General features: G+C 36.6%; 1 protein-coding gene across 1 annotated transcript in view; it reads right to left on the reverse strand.

Annotated features, from left to right (window-relative positions):
• The window catches only part of FBN2 (fibrillin 2), a 223,808-nt gene that overhangs the window by 145,652 nt on the left and 62,966 nt on the right, over nt 1-15,190 (reverse strand). The window contains exon 7 of the mRNA XM_010846349.1: nt 8,449-8,574. Coding sequence (XP_010844651.1) covers nt 8,449-8,574 — 126 coding nt within the window. The remainder of the gene's footprint in view (nt 1-8,448; nt 8,575-15,190) is intronic.

The following is a 15,190-nucleotide window of genomic DNA, read 5'->3' on the forward strand; positions in this document are numbered from 1 at the left end:
AGTTGGTGATGGACAGGGAGGCCTGGCGTGCTGCGATTCATGGGGTTGCAAAGAGTCGGACACGACTGAGCAACTGAACTGAACTGATGGCACCCAAACACAGGGTGGTGGCACCTTTGGTGGCATCACGGTCCACATTAGTATGAGGATACAGAAAAGCCAGGCAATAAATGAAGCTTAGGACCCGGGTCAGGTCACAGTGGGTCCACTGAGTGCATGGACCCACCCAGTGTTTATTTCCCAAGATCCCTAATGTATAATTAGCCTGAACATCCCTATCAGTTGACACAACGGACACAGATAGCACTTGACCTGTAGGGCAAGAACTGCCATAGTTGGGAAGAACAAGTGGAAGCCTCTGAAATTGCTCCAAGCTTTAAGCTAAGGAAACAAAGGAAAAAAAAAAAAGAGAGACAGAGAGCAGGGTATGGGTGGAATAATACTGAGATTATGCCATGAAACAAATACTGTGATGAATACAATTCTATGTACCTGAGAGAGGCAGCACAGACATATAGATAGATAGATGTGTCCGAAATACATGCAATCACCATGAAATATAGATAGACTGACCTGTTCCCTGCTTTAAAAGCTATATATTTGCAAAGGTCCAGCTTGTGTTTTGACATCTACATCAGCTGTGATTTCACTGGGCCATGCAGTTTATTTGCAGTTGATGACCAGGATTCTACCAGCTTTTTGTTTAAAGATGATTTAAGAACCTCTTTCTTCACATTAATTACTGGTGGCTCAGATGGAGAAGGCAATGGCACCCCACTCCAGTACTCTTGCCTGGAGAATCCCATGGACGGAGGAGTCTGTAGGCTGCAGTCCATGGGGTTGCTAAGAGTCGGACTCGACTGAGCGACTTCACTTTCACTTTTCACTTTCGTGCATTGGAGAAGGAAATGGCAACCCACTCCAGTGTTCTTGCCTGGAGAATCCCAGGGACGGGGGAGCCTGGTGGGCTGCCGTCTATGGGCTCGCACAGAGTTGGACATGACTGAAGCGACTTAGCAGCAGCAGCAGCAGCAGCAGCAGACAGTAAAGACTGCCTGCAAGGCAGAAGACCTGGGTTTGATCCCTAGGTTAGGAAGATCCTTTGGAGAAGTGAATGACTACCCACTCCAGTATCTTTGCCTGGAGAATTCCATGGACAGAGGAGCCTATTGGGTCCATGAGGTTGTACTGAGTCAGACATGCTTGAGGGACTAACACTTTCACTTTCTTCACAATAGAGTATCACATACACTCTTTTAAATACTATTTATGTTTTTGCCAAAAAACATAAAAAATTACAATCCACTTCACCATAATTATCACCCTGACCTCTTTCTCTTTTATAATTAATTTCTTTAGACCTCTACTACTGACTTTCTTCTGTTAGTTCAGTTCCATCTTTCACTACTGCCGTTCTCCTTCACCTGCAATTTCAATTCTCAAGTCATAGAGGATGGACTATTTTTAGCACAGTGGTACAGAATAAACTTTCATTTTAATAAGTAGGAAATACAGCAAAAACTCTACAGGTTGTGCCAGGATCACTGAAATGGATCTAACTCAGGCCTTTCTGGATCACAGGGCACAGAATGGTACTCCTGTTGCTGCTGCTATAAATACATTTCCCGATAAATGCAGTCCATGCGTTGGGATGTGTGCTACCTGGTCACCCACTCTTGCTTGCTCAATAGTGCTCGCTGAGAGTGAAAGCTCTGGAATAAATCTAGCAGGTTGGAATCCTGGCCCCACAGTTTCATAGCCGTTAAAACTTGCAAAGGTTACTTAAGACTCTCTGTGTCTCAGTCTCTTCTGTAAAGCGAGTTAATAATAGTAACCAGGGCTTTCTTGATGGTTCAGTGATAAAGAACATGCCTGCTAATGCAGAAGACACAGGTTCAATCCCTGATTTGCAAAGATCTCACATGCCACAGAGCACCTAAGCCCGTACTCTAGAGCCCGAGAGCTGCAACAACTGAAGCTCACATGCCCTAGAGCCCCCTCTTCACAAGAGAAGCCCCTGCAGTAAGAAGCCCACCCACAAGCCACAACTAGAGAGCAGCCCCTGCTCGCTGCCAACTAGAGGAAAGCCCTGGCAGCAACGAAGACCCAGTACAGCCAAAAATAAATAAATAAAAAACTACTAAAAAACCAGTAACCAAACTCATAGCACTGTATTATGACTCAATAAGAAAACCTACGCAAAGTGGTTTAAGTGTAGCTGAGAGCACACTAAGTGCTCCATAAATATTCGTTTTTATTAACGCTATTTTGGTGCATTACTTACAGGCAGATGCAAACAAAAAAATTACTTATAAAGCAAAATAAAAAGTGCTCATTGTTACGAGAGCAGAAAGTAGGTTTGGGTTTAGGAGCCTGGTGTTTCTTATTTAAGGGAGTGAAGTGAAAATGAAAGTCACACAGCTGTGTCTGATTCTTTGTGACCCCATGGACTGTCCAGTCCATGGAATTCTCCAGGCCAGAATACTGGAGGGGGTAGCCTATCCCTTTTCCAGCGGATCTTCCTGACCCAGGAATAGAACCGGGGTCTCCTGCCTTGCAGGCGGATTCTTTAAGAGGGAGTTCGTTTACATTTTAAATACAGTGCTGCAAATTTCTTTTTAAGAAGATTTAAAAGATGATAGTTTTGTGTTTTTAAATGAATGACCTAAAACATTTCCCCAAATTTACAGTTCTCTTACTTGAATCTCAATTTTTAATATGTAGTGTTCTTTTTGGGAAATAGTCAATGAGCTTATTTATTATTTATTTTAAAGTTAATACACTTTTGGAAATATGAGTAAAAGCAAGCGCTTTTCAGTTTAGCACAGACGTTTATTCTCCATGGTTTATCAAAGCAGAGTTGGAACAGCCACTAATGACACTGTGCCAACAACTTTCATGAGTTTCATGAGTATAAATAAATATATTTGTTGTCAGAAATCCCAAACAACTAAATCCTGTGGTAATGGAACAAAGCTGAAGACTCTTCAGAATAAATTGCAAACAACTATTTGACATATGAAGGGCCACTGAAGGGAAATTTTCCAATATAATGATGCTATTTTTCTGCCTTCCATTTAAGCCAGGAAAGAATAACTCAAGGAATGTCAGAGAAGGTATAGTGTGGAAGAGGAGATCATGTAAGGACATCCGGTACCTAGTTGTGCTTATCCAAGTAGACTGAAGTTCAAATTTACATTTTTTGTTATATAAAAAAAATGTGGACAGTATTCTGATATACTCTTTCCTATTATATTGACGTGTTCTACTTTTCTTCATTTAAATTAGACAGATTTAGATGAGTAAATCTTTGAAAAGAGTAAATAACTGAAACAACTTTCTTTTTGGATGTGAATAGTTTACTACACCAAAGAATCACTTTGGCCATTTTATGACAGACTTAGGAAAAATAAGACATGACTTTAGTAAATGTAAGAGATTTTACTGAATCTCGGGTACTAAGTTAGTGATGGAGAAAGATAAGGGATTCTTTTAGGCAAACACACACACATACACTCAGAGAAATATATATTTATATTCATTCCCGACTGATGCGACTTAGCAGCAGCAGCAGCAGCAGCATCTCTCTGCTTGGACACTAGCCTACATCTAAATGTGAAAAAATAATCCCACAAGAGAATTCTCCTAATGATATGAAACAAAACAAACCTTAATGATAGATATTGACTGACAGGTTTCAAATGTTAAATTAGGAGATGAACACTCCCTCATCATTTTTTCATGTTAGTATAAACTATGTATGTTCAAACTCAAAGATTCAATAGAACAAGCCTTTTGAAGAAGATTTTAGTTAAGAAGATATCTCAAAGCAGAAGACAGTTCTTTCTTTTAGATAGAGAGTGAAGGTCCCTGACCTCTGTTTATTGTCACCCTGCCTATTTAACTTATATGCAGAGTACATCATGAGAAACACTGGGCTGGATAAAGCACAAGCTGGATATGCAGAGTACATCATGAGAAACGCCAGGCTGGATAAAGCACAAGCTGGAATCAATATTGGCAGAAGAAATATCAATAACCTCAGATATGCAGATGCTGCTGCTAAGTCACATCAGTCATGTTCGACTCTGTGGGACTCCATAGACCAGCCCAGCAGGCTCCCCCATCCCTGGGATTCTCCAGCAAGAACACTGGAGTGGGTTGCCATTTCCTTCTCCAGTGCATGAAGGTGAAAAGTGAAAGTGAAGTCGCTCAGTCGTGTCCGACTCTTCAGGACCCCATACTGTAGCCTACCAGGCTCCTCCGTCCATGGGATTTCCCAGGCAAGAGTACTGGAGTGGGTTGCCATTGTCTTCTCCGATATGCAGATGACATCACCCTTATGGCAGAAAGCAAAGAAGAACTAAAGAGCCTCTTGATAAAAGTGAAAGAAGAGAGTGAAAAAGTTGGCTTAAAACTCAACATTCAGAAAACTAAGATCATGGCCCATTACTTTATGGCAAATAGATGGGGAAAGAGTGGAAACAGTGACAGACTTTATTTTGGGGGGCTTCAAAATAAAATCACTGCAGATGGTGACTCCAGTCATGAAATTAAAAGAAGCTTGCTCTTTGGAAGAAAAGTTATGACCAACCCAGATAGCATATTAAAAAGCAGAGATTATTTTGCCAACAAAAGTCCATCTAGTCAAAGCTATGGTTTTTCCAGTGGTCATGTATGGATGTGAGAGTTGAACTATAACAGCTGAGTGCTGAAGAACTGATGCTTTTGAACTGTAGTGCTGGAGAAGACTCTTGAGAGTTCCTTGGACTGCAAGGAGATTCAACTAGTCCATCCTAAAGGAAATCAGTCCTGAAAATTCACTGGAAGGACTGATGCTGAAGCTGAAGCTCCAATATTTTGACCACCTGATGTGAAGAACTGACTCATTTGAAAAGACCCTGATGCTGGGAAAGATTGAAGGTGGGAGGGGAAAGGGACGACAGAAGATGAGATGGTTGGATGGCATCACCAACTCAATGGACATGAGTTTGAGTGAGTGAACTCTGGGAGTTGGTAATGGACAGGGTGGCCTGGCATGCTGTGGTCCATGGGTTTGCAAAGAGTTGGACACGGCTGAGTGACTGAACTGAACTGAAAGAGGGACAACGACACAAAAATCTAAAAATGCTGAACTGCACAATGTTTATCCTCTTAGCCTTTGAATTACAACCAAAGTGAAACAAAATTATTAAGGAAGTGAAAAAAAATCAGATAAAGCAAAAGTTCCCATGATGAAGATCACTGGCCTCTTTCCAAATACAATCTCAACTCTGGCCCCATATTTTCTTTTCATTTGGACATTCAACCCAGGTAAAAGAACTTAACTTACTATACACCCTGTTCCCAATGAATCAATGTAGCTTACAATATATCAAGACTGTTTCAGGGTCTGTAATAAATGAAATTTATCAGCACGAAATAAGACAGAGTTTTTGTCCTCAATGACCTTACTCAAGTGTTGAAGTGAGATGGTCAATAAACAAGTAACACAAGAAATCAATAAGACAATTTATCAAAGTTATTAAGCTGACTTTACGATTTCTTGTTAATGCTACCACCATTTTCCTAATCACAGGAAAATGTGATGGAGTCACCTTTCTTATTTCTGAACAGATCTAGTAACTTACAGATTAAAAAAGACTTCTTTGGAGAATTTCACTGACATATGAACAGAAATATAAAATGTGCTACAACAGAAATAGGAAGGGCATCATTTAAATCTTTTAGTTCTATATTTTAACATTCATTGTAATCCATACAAAAGTTAAAATATCTTACCTTCAACATTTGGTTCAAAGTAATTGCTATCATTGTATTTTTATTTAGAATAAACACTAACTTTAAATTCATGGCAACACTTTTTACATTGATACTATATTAACTGAGTATAATTTAAAACTTGTAACTGAGTGTAACAACAGTTTGCAGTCTTTCCAGATACATTATGCCACCAATTACATTAAATAAATTTATGTAAGGAAATACCACTTGTTCTTTTACATAAAGAAAGAGTATAACTCAAAGAAAATTGATAATAGTCACTTTTAAGACCTATCCAAATAAATATGACTTAGACACAAAGTCAAGGCTTCATAAAACCTTTAGTTTTCAAATTCTAATCACCACTTCTTCTAATTCTGCTATTCCCCACCAGTCCCAAACATTAAATCATATAATTTTTTCTGGGCATTGGTTAAATAGATTTGGCTGCTTGGGAGGAAATAAGGAAAGAGACGACTGGATTCAGGGCTCTGGGTGGTGCCTCCATTACATCAATAGCCCCCTTTCCTAAAGAACATAGACAAGTGTGAATAAAGAGTTGCACTGTCTTTAGCCAAACTCTGTCTTGGCTCTACATGTTGTTTTGATGAAATGTGATGTAGAAAATGCTCATTCCGTTTTCAACTAAGAAGTAATACATTGTTGGATGATTAATGGAACTGTCATAACCACTCTCATCAGTTGGTGGCTGTACCTTCTTACCTATAATCAAACTCTCCTTTTGTTCCTAAGTCCACCCCCTTGGATCTAGTTTGTATATGACTCCAGAAGTAAAAAAGTAAAGGAGTGGGGTGGTGATAAAAGGTTGAGCAACAGAATCAACCCCAAAAGAGGGGGGAAGAAAAATACAGAACATAGCAAGGAAATAGCAGTTCAACCCAGACTTCCTGCAGATCCCTAACTCTCTAGTCCAATTCCGTGTGTATTCATACTCTACTTCTTATCTAGGAAATAGTTCCTCTTCTTACCTGTTCTCCATCATTATACTCTAGATTTTATTTTTCCCACTTCTTTTGTTGACAGAGAGGGACACAATTTTTATAATCAAGTATCAGAAACAGAGACATTACTTTGTCAACAAAGGTCCATCTAGTCAAGGCTATGGTTTTTATAGTGATCATGTACGGATGTGAGAGTTGGACTATAATGAAAGCTGAGCACAGAAGAATTGATGCTTTTGAACTGTGGTGTTGGAGAAGACTCTTGAGAGCCCTTGGACTGCATGGAGATCCAACCAGTCCATCCTAAAGGAGATCAGTCCTGAATATTCACTGGAAGGACTGATGCTGAAGCTGAAACTCCAATACTTTGGCCACCTGATGTGAAGAGCTGACTCATTTGAAAAGACCCTGATGCTGGGAAAGATTGAGGGCAGGAGGAGAAGGGGATGACAGAGGATGAGATGGTTGGATGGCATCACCTACTCAATGGACATGGGTTTGGGTGGACTCCGGGAGTTGGTGATGGACAGGGAGGCCTGGCGTGACGTGGTTCATGGGGTTGCAAAGAGTTGGACAGGTCTGAGCAACTGAACTGAACTGAACTGAACAGAGACAATCCCAAATATTGCCTTTTGGAAAGGGGAAAAAAAACAAAAGACTTAATTATATATACCAGGTATTGAAGGTAAAAGGTCTAAATGAACTTGTGATAATATTTTCACCAGAAGTAATTATTATATATGTTTGGCACTACTGAATCAAAAAAAAAAATGCTCTCAGTTAATATCCTAGTAGGCATAAGGAATAAGTTCAGATTATTGAATTTTCCATATATATTTTTCCACCTCAGAAAAGTTAGACTGGCAAAAACTGCAAAATTGTTTTTTAAAACTCTGAATAGATAAAAACACTTATGTAACAAAATGAGAAAAGATATACTCTATTAAAGCTTTCAGAAAATGAGTTCAGTTAATAATAAATTGATTTAAGTAATAACGGAAAAGACAAACATTATACTTTAACACTACCAGAAGCATCATAATTTCCTAAACCTCTATATTAATTAAAACTAGACACACTTAGAAGCTTCCTGAATTTCATAATTTTGATAAAGTTTTCAAAGATACATATAACAAGTGAATTTATTCTGTTTGAGGAATGCTGATAAAATTTACATTTCAATATTATAGTCCCAAACTCATATTCCAAAAAGTATTAGTTTTTTTTTTAAGATCTTTACTTGACTAAGCTATTTTCTGGGGGATTACCTGCTGTGATAATTTCCAAACCCTCCTTGAGTCAATTATACTTGTCTTTTATTAGACGGTCAATTACGCACAATATCAATACAAAACTTAAAGTCTTTATTTTATAACATATGACGGAGTACCTCTAATGCGTTGCTTTAATATATTTCACTTGAACTTATCTTTACCTAATTTTAATGTTTGATATAATTTCATAAGTGAAATAGAAAACTATGAAGGAAAAATAAAAATTGTTGGATTGCTACCATTCTCACTACAATACAGAAACTGAGCTAAACCAAATGTAAAATGATACTGGTTCTTTTTTCCAAATGAAACCCATTAAATATACAAACCAACACAAAACTACTCTAAGGTTATTCCTTCACTTTCATATTAAAATAAATCATCATAATTGTGATTAAATTTTTCCCAGATTCAGAGTCAGACATGTCCCTTGAAAGGGAGATACTCACCTTCACATTTCTGAGTAGTTTCGCTCTGCTTGTGACCAGCAGGACATTTGCATTCAAAAGAGCCCACTGTATTGATACAGTTTCCTCCCTGGCATATCCCAGGAATAGCCTGGCATTCATCAACATCTGTAAGCAGAAAGTATTTTCGATATAGATATCACTAATTTTCAGAATATTTATCTACACATGCGTACTTTTTTAATGTGTAGCAGAAATCCACTTGTTCTCAAAGCAACAAAGTGAGGGGAGTCAGGATCCCTTCGTATGCATGTATTTTAGTTTAGGTAAATGGTATACATTAAAGACCTCATTTTGTCTCTTGGTTTGACTTTCAGAATTCTGTTTCTAAAATCCATCCATAGTGTTTTGTGGACAACCAATCCCTTGCTTTGATTTGCTACAGAAGACTTCCTTTTATTTTTAATTGGAATGTAATTGCTTTACAATGTTGTTTTGGTATCCGCTTGAGCCTCCCTCCATGCTCGCCTCCCCCACTTCACCCCATCCCTCTGGGCACCAGGCTGAGCTCCCTGTGTTATACAGCAGCCTCCCACTAGCTGTTTACACATGATCATACATATGTCAAGGCTACTTTCTCAGTCTGTCCACTCTCCTGGTGATGAATAGTCAGCAGCCTCTAACTTTCCATCACCTCAGGAGAACAAACATATAATCTGAAAAGACTTACATCTATTAAAGTAACTTAAGTCTTAGTTTAAAATCTTTGCCAGAAGAAAATTTCAGGTCTAGGTGGCTTTGCTGTTAAATTCTTTCAAACATTTAAGAAAGAAATATACACAGAGTCACACAGAAAAGAGAAGAGAGGACACTGCCCAACCCATTTCACTGAGTTGGCATTACCCTGAAGCCAAAGCTTCATATTAAAATAAATCATCATAATTGTGATTAAATTGTGATTAAATTGGGGATGAGCATACAAAAATTATTAGCCAGTCAACTTTAGCAATATATAAAAAGTTAACATATCATGACTAAGTAAAACGTTTATTCCAGGAATTTAAGGCTTCCACATTCAAACATAAATCAGTTCATCAAACAGATTAAGGAAGAGACAACATATGAATATCTCTTGGATATGAAAAAAGCAACGGCAAAGTTCAACACTCATTCATGATCACTAATAGATTTTTTAAAATCTCAGTAAGCCAGAAATACAAGGGAATGTCCTCCACCTGATAAAGACCCTGTATAAAAAAACTACAGCTAACACATTATAGGAGATTGGGAAAATTTTCTTTATTTAGAGTTTCTGAGTCTTTCACTTTATATCTAAATTCACCTTAAATTCTCTTTGTGTAAAAGGTAATTCAGTATATTGTTATGATGAACATGGTATATAAAAGGGCATACAATATATAAGCTTATGCAGATTTACATTAGCTATCCAAATCGACAGGCCAACGTAACAGATTTATTAATATTATATCTATATAACAATTGATGTACTCATTGTAAGAAATATTAAAGATGCAGAAAAACAGAAAATTAAAAGAGATAACCATTGATACATTAGTAGTCTGTTCTTTTAGAATTATTCATAGACAAATTCAGAGTGGTGGCCCATTAATTTAATCAGAATAAGATCACACTATATGTGTTGCTTTGCCTCTTATCTTTTTCCATTAAAACATTTTATTGATACATTTCTATGTCAGTGTATATTGACTTATCCTGCTATTTTTTGGTAAATCCACAAGTTTGGTATATCTTACTGTGTAAACTGGGGCTTCCCCAGTGGCTTAGCAGTAAAGAATCCATCTACAATGCAGGAGACTCTGGAGACAAGGGTTTGACCCCTGGGTTGGGAAGATCCCTTAGAAAAGGAAATGACAACCCACTCCAGTATTCGTGCCTGGAAAATCCCACAGACAGAGGAACCTGGCAGGCTACAGTCCACAGGGTCACAAAAGAGTTGGACACAACTGGGCACAGCACACAAAATATTGTTATCTTGAGATGAAAATAGGTATCACTGTCTTATTAAAGGATATCTGATCCAAACAAAAAGCAACTAAAATGAATTATATGACAAGAAGTTTACATACTGAAGAATTTAATTTACAACATTTCAAACTGCATTATTTTAAAAATGTACTACATTTCTACCCTCATTACAGTGGTAAAAAACATCCGTAGAAACCGCTTTTTTCCTGGTAGATAAATCAAAGAAAGAATATTTTGGTATAAAATGAAAAATGAGGCCAAATCCCTGTAAATCCCTTAGTACTGTTCATAAAAACTTTGACTACATATTTAGTAGATTCAGTAATTTTTCAAAGGAAAAAGCATTCTGACTTTACAGGGTTTATTTTGTAATTGCCTGAAAAGTACTTTTCCTAGAAAAAATAAATAGAACTCTTATTTTTTGAAATATCCTACACAGCGATACAGAATTAATTTCTTTTAGGGAGATCATTAATCACTAAAATAAAAAAGAAAGTTTTAAAGAAATCTTATTGAAATAATCAACAGGAACCTAGAGGCACACACAAGTGTTCCCTATAAAAACAAAAGAAGCCAGCCTCAGACCTTCAAATTATGCAAGAGTTTCTGCATCTTCCAAGCTAGCATAAGGAACCACTAATGTCTGATGGGTTTTCCACTGGACAAATTATACAGATGTGTTTCTGTTCTTCCCTTCAATTCAGGCAGAGGCTTATTATTTCTTTAAATGTTGGATAACTTCAAATCACATATAAGAATTTTACCGAATAAAATTAAATCTTTTGAAACTTAAACCTTAGACAATCACTTCAGTCTATGTCTACTAAGGTTATAAATAATGTGACAAAGCAATAGTAATTCTAGTTTATGAACTCGGTTATTCTCCAACTTCTCCAAATAAACTTGCCTTAAGAGATAATAAACTGATTTTATTATATAAATTAGTATTAGATGGTATATTATTTTTAGCTGACATTAAAATGTGAAAAATATGTGCCAGCACTACAGGCATATAAAAATGGTTCATTTAATTTATATCTGCGGGAACTAAGGACCAACTCCTATTACTGTACTAATAGTGCATGATTTTTTAACTTGGTCTGTCCCCAAATAAGATTCACTTTTAAAATGTAAGTTATTTCTACACTCCATAGATATTCATACACAGTACTTATATTTCTACAAAAACAAATGTCAGTCTTTAAGTATAGCAATTGAAAAATAGTCCTGTCTCTATCTGGGGCCTAAGACATATAGTCTGTCTTGGCAACGGTTCAGTGTGGTTTGATTCGGCCAGAATATCTATTCATGCATTCACAAAATTCCAATGCTGAATAAATGATCATCCCAATAAGTAAATATTGATAACTTACTACCTGTAGGACTTCAAACTTGAAATAAAATAAAACAGAGCATGGTTCTGTCTCAATCCTCTTTGTCTCAACAGATGTCATCATTGTTTATCCCAATGTCAAAATCAGAAACGTTAAGAGAGAAACTGGGCATCCTCTCACTTCTTCCCATCAGTACCAAGTGCTTGCTTCCCAAATATATCTCAAATCTTGGCTCTCTGCCTCTACTCTGGTCTCAAGCTTCATCATATATCACCTGTACTGTCACAGGAAACTTCTGAGTTTTTTTTTCTTCCACTCTGGTCCCCCCTAGAGTTGATTCTTTGCAGAGCACCTAAAATACTTCTATTTACAAAAATATGTATCAAGGCCAGAAGTCTGTAGACCCTGCCACACTGTTTTCTGGTCTATGAGTTGCTCGAGAGAAGTTTGAGACCCCTTAGGGTATTCCCTTTAAAGAAGATACTTGCTTATTCTGTCTTATTATGCCCACAAGATTCTCCTTTATCTTCTCTTTCTTAGTCAACTGCTATACCTTCCAAACTGCAAACTGAAACTTCTATTTTAGAAAATTTGTCTGTTGTTTTCTGTTCATTGCTTCAGCTTTCTTTACCACCTTTCTGCTTCTTTCCAATCAGTCTTTATTGTCCTCTGACATTTCACTTTGTGATCTCCTCAAGCTTATCAACCTTTGTCATGATTTTGTTCAGTTTTATGTTAAGTCTGTATGTGTATGTGTAATATTTGCCTTTCATTAGGTAAAGTTTTTATTCCTTCAGTTTCTTTCTTGAGTATGATCAGTATGCACTATGCATCTCTGATTGTCTTTACTGAACTCTTAGAGTGCTTCTTCGAGCACCTGTTAAGAGTAGAAACACATTATTTTTCATTTCCATGAGATAAAAGAGTACATGAAATTTGTGTTAATTTAGATAATTCTATCTTTTCCTCATGCTTTTTCTCTCTTTTTTTTCAGTTTTTCTTTAGTACTCATCTTTAAATGGAGTCATTTTCTGCTGAAGAAAGACTAGAGAGTGCTAAGAAGAATCAGGTTGATTTGAAAACTTCTACAAGGAATATTGCCTGCAGCAGCTTCTTATCAAACTCTCTGCACTTTCTTTAAAATTTTAAGTTTACACTATCTGAAAATCTCAAAGACCCAAAGTCAAGTATTAATTTTAAATAAAATTTCCTTCTAATTAGAGTGAACTTGTAAGTCAGTGAAGATTTAAAAAGAACTTAACTGTGAAAAAAAAATAATAATACAACATATGCAAGTGACAGTTCATGACATATTTATTTGAAGTTTATAAATATTTTTGAAAAACAGTTTAATGCCACTTTTTTATGCCTTTAATTCACTCATTTTATGCTAGCTTAAATTTTAAGGCCTATGTGAGGCAACTTTGGTTCCTTTGTGTTTAATAAAATGAAGAATATACAAGCCTAAATGTAGATTAGACTTAGGCTTATGGACTACAACTGAAATGCTCTCAATAGGGAAGGAGTCAAGAATCATTATGACTGACCTCATAACACCCTAGGAAGGGGTTTCTTCTGACACCGCTTATTTAAGTCCAGAAAGTCATGACAGCAACAGTGAAAAGTAAAAAACAAAACAAAAAAATTACTAGTTTCCTCACAGCTTAATGTTTTTTTAAGTATCATTTTAATTTCATATTGGATCTCATTTTTCACAGTTACTTTTTGATTATAAGATCCCTTTCATTCCCTCCTAGGCTGCAGTTAAAGTAATTCACTAATTGCACCAGTTACAGGATAGTATTATATTTAGAACTTCAGCAATGTCCTCTCTTGGCTAATATAAACCGTATTTTAAAACCAACATTAAGCTATTTACTGCTATCATCTACACAGCTAAATGTTTTCAACTCTACAAAAATTTTCAACTACCCCTTTAAAAAGATCACTATTATACAAAAGTATGACATGTATCATGTTTTATTGTCTTATTGTTTCCCATTCTATTACCTTCCAAATTAATTTGGCAGAGTATTTGGGAAACAGTCTAGGAATTTAAAGGGGAAAATGAAATCACAGTAAGATGTAGTCTTAAAATAGCCTGAACTGAAGATTAGTGTTTAATTGAGAGCCTTCTGACGATGCCATGATTTTGAAATAAAGCAGAACTTGTTTTTCCAGACATTTTAACCATGTGGCAGATTTCATTTTGCTCCTGTAGCAGTATTAATCCATTATATTTTTAGTCAAATGGAGCCCAAAACTTATCTTTGCTGCATAAACAAAATCAAACAAATAAGCTTTCAGACATTACTCAATCCTGAAGGACATTCAGGAAGTTTCAGATCAGATGACACATTTTCCATAATTGTGTTCAGAAAAACTAGGCCTCTTTGACAAAATATCACCGTAAAAAAGTCTAACTACAAATACAAAAGATGAGGAGAGTCTGTAATTTGTGATTTTTTTTTTTTTTTTGGGTAGAAATTAAGGGCTTTTTTCAACCAGGACTATTTCTATGAAACAGTGGTTTTCAAGAATATTTTAATATCAATTCCATTTATTAATTCAAAAGATATTTACTGAGTATCTACTGCGTGTTAGATACTATTCTAAATGCCTCAGAAACATTAATGAATATAACAGATTTTTGCCGAAACAGAGCTTACATTCTAGTTGGGAGACAGTAAAAGCAAGAGGGGCTTAACCTGATGGCTCAGAAGGTAAAGAATCCGCCTGCCAATGTAGGACACAGGTTTGATCCCTGGGTCAGGAAGATGCCCTGGAGAAGGGACCACTCCAGTATTCTTGCCTGGAGAATTCCCTGGACAGAGGAGCCTTGTGGGCTACAGGACATGGGGTCGCAAAGAGTCGGACACGGCTGAGCAACTAACACCTTCACTTTCACTTTCAAAAGCAATAAAGACAATAGACAGGCAAGTGCATTGGAAGGTGAAAAGTGCCAGAGAATAAACAAAAGTTTTTCCTCTAGCAAATCCAGTCAGTGTTAATCTAGTAGATCTATACAGTATTTTATCTTTAATAGTAATGTTAAATTATATAAATTATACAGTAATCTATATCTAATCTAGGAATTCTATGTAGTACAGTAAATAAATACTATATGCTATATATTAATCACTTCATGGGAAATAGATGGGGAAACAGTGGAAACAGTATCAGACTTTATTTTTCTGGGCTCCAAAATCACTACAGATGGTGACTGCAGCCATGAAATTAAAAGACGCTTACTCCTTGGAAGGAAAGTTATGACCAACCTCGATAGCATATTGAAAAGCAGAGACATTACTTTGCCAACAAAGGTCTGTCTAGTCAAGGCTATGGTTTTTCCAGTGGTCATATATGGATGTGAGAGTTGGACTGTGAAGAAAGCTGAGCACTGAAGAACTGATGCTTTTGAACTGTGGTGTCGGAGAAGACTC

This window comes from Bison bison, unplaced genomic scaffold, assembly GCF_000754665.1.
Source record: "Bison bison bison isolate TAMUID 2011002044 unplaced genomic scaffold, Bison_UMD1.0 scf7180017864235, whole genome shotgun sequence".
Taxonomy (NCBI): Eukaryota; Metazoa; Chordata; class Mammalia; order Artiodactyla; family Bovidae; genus Bison; species Bison bison.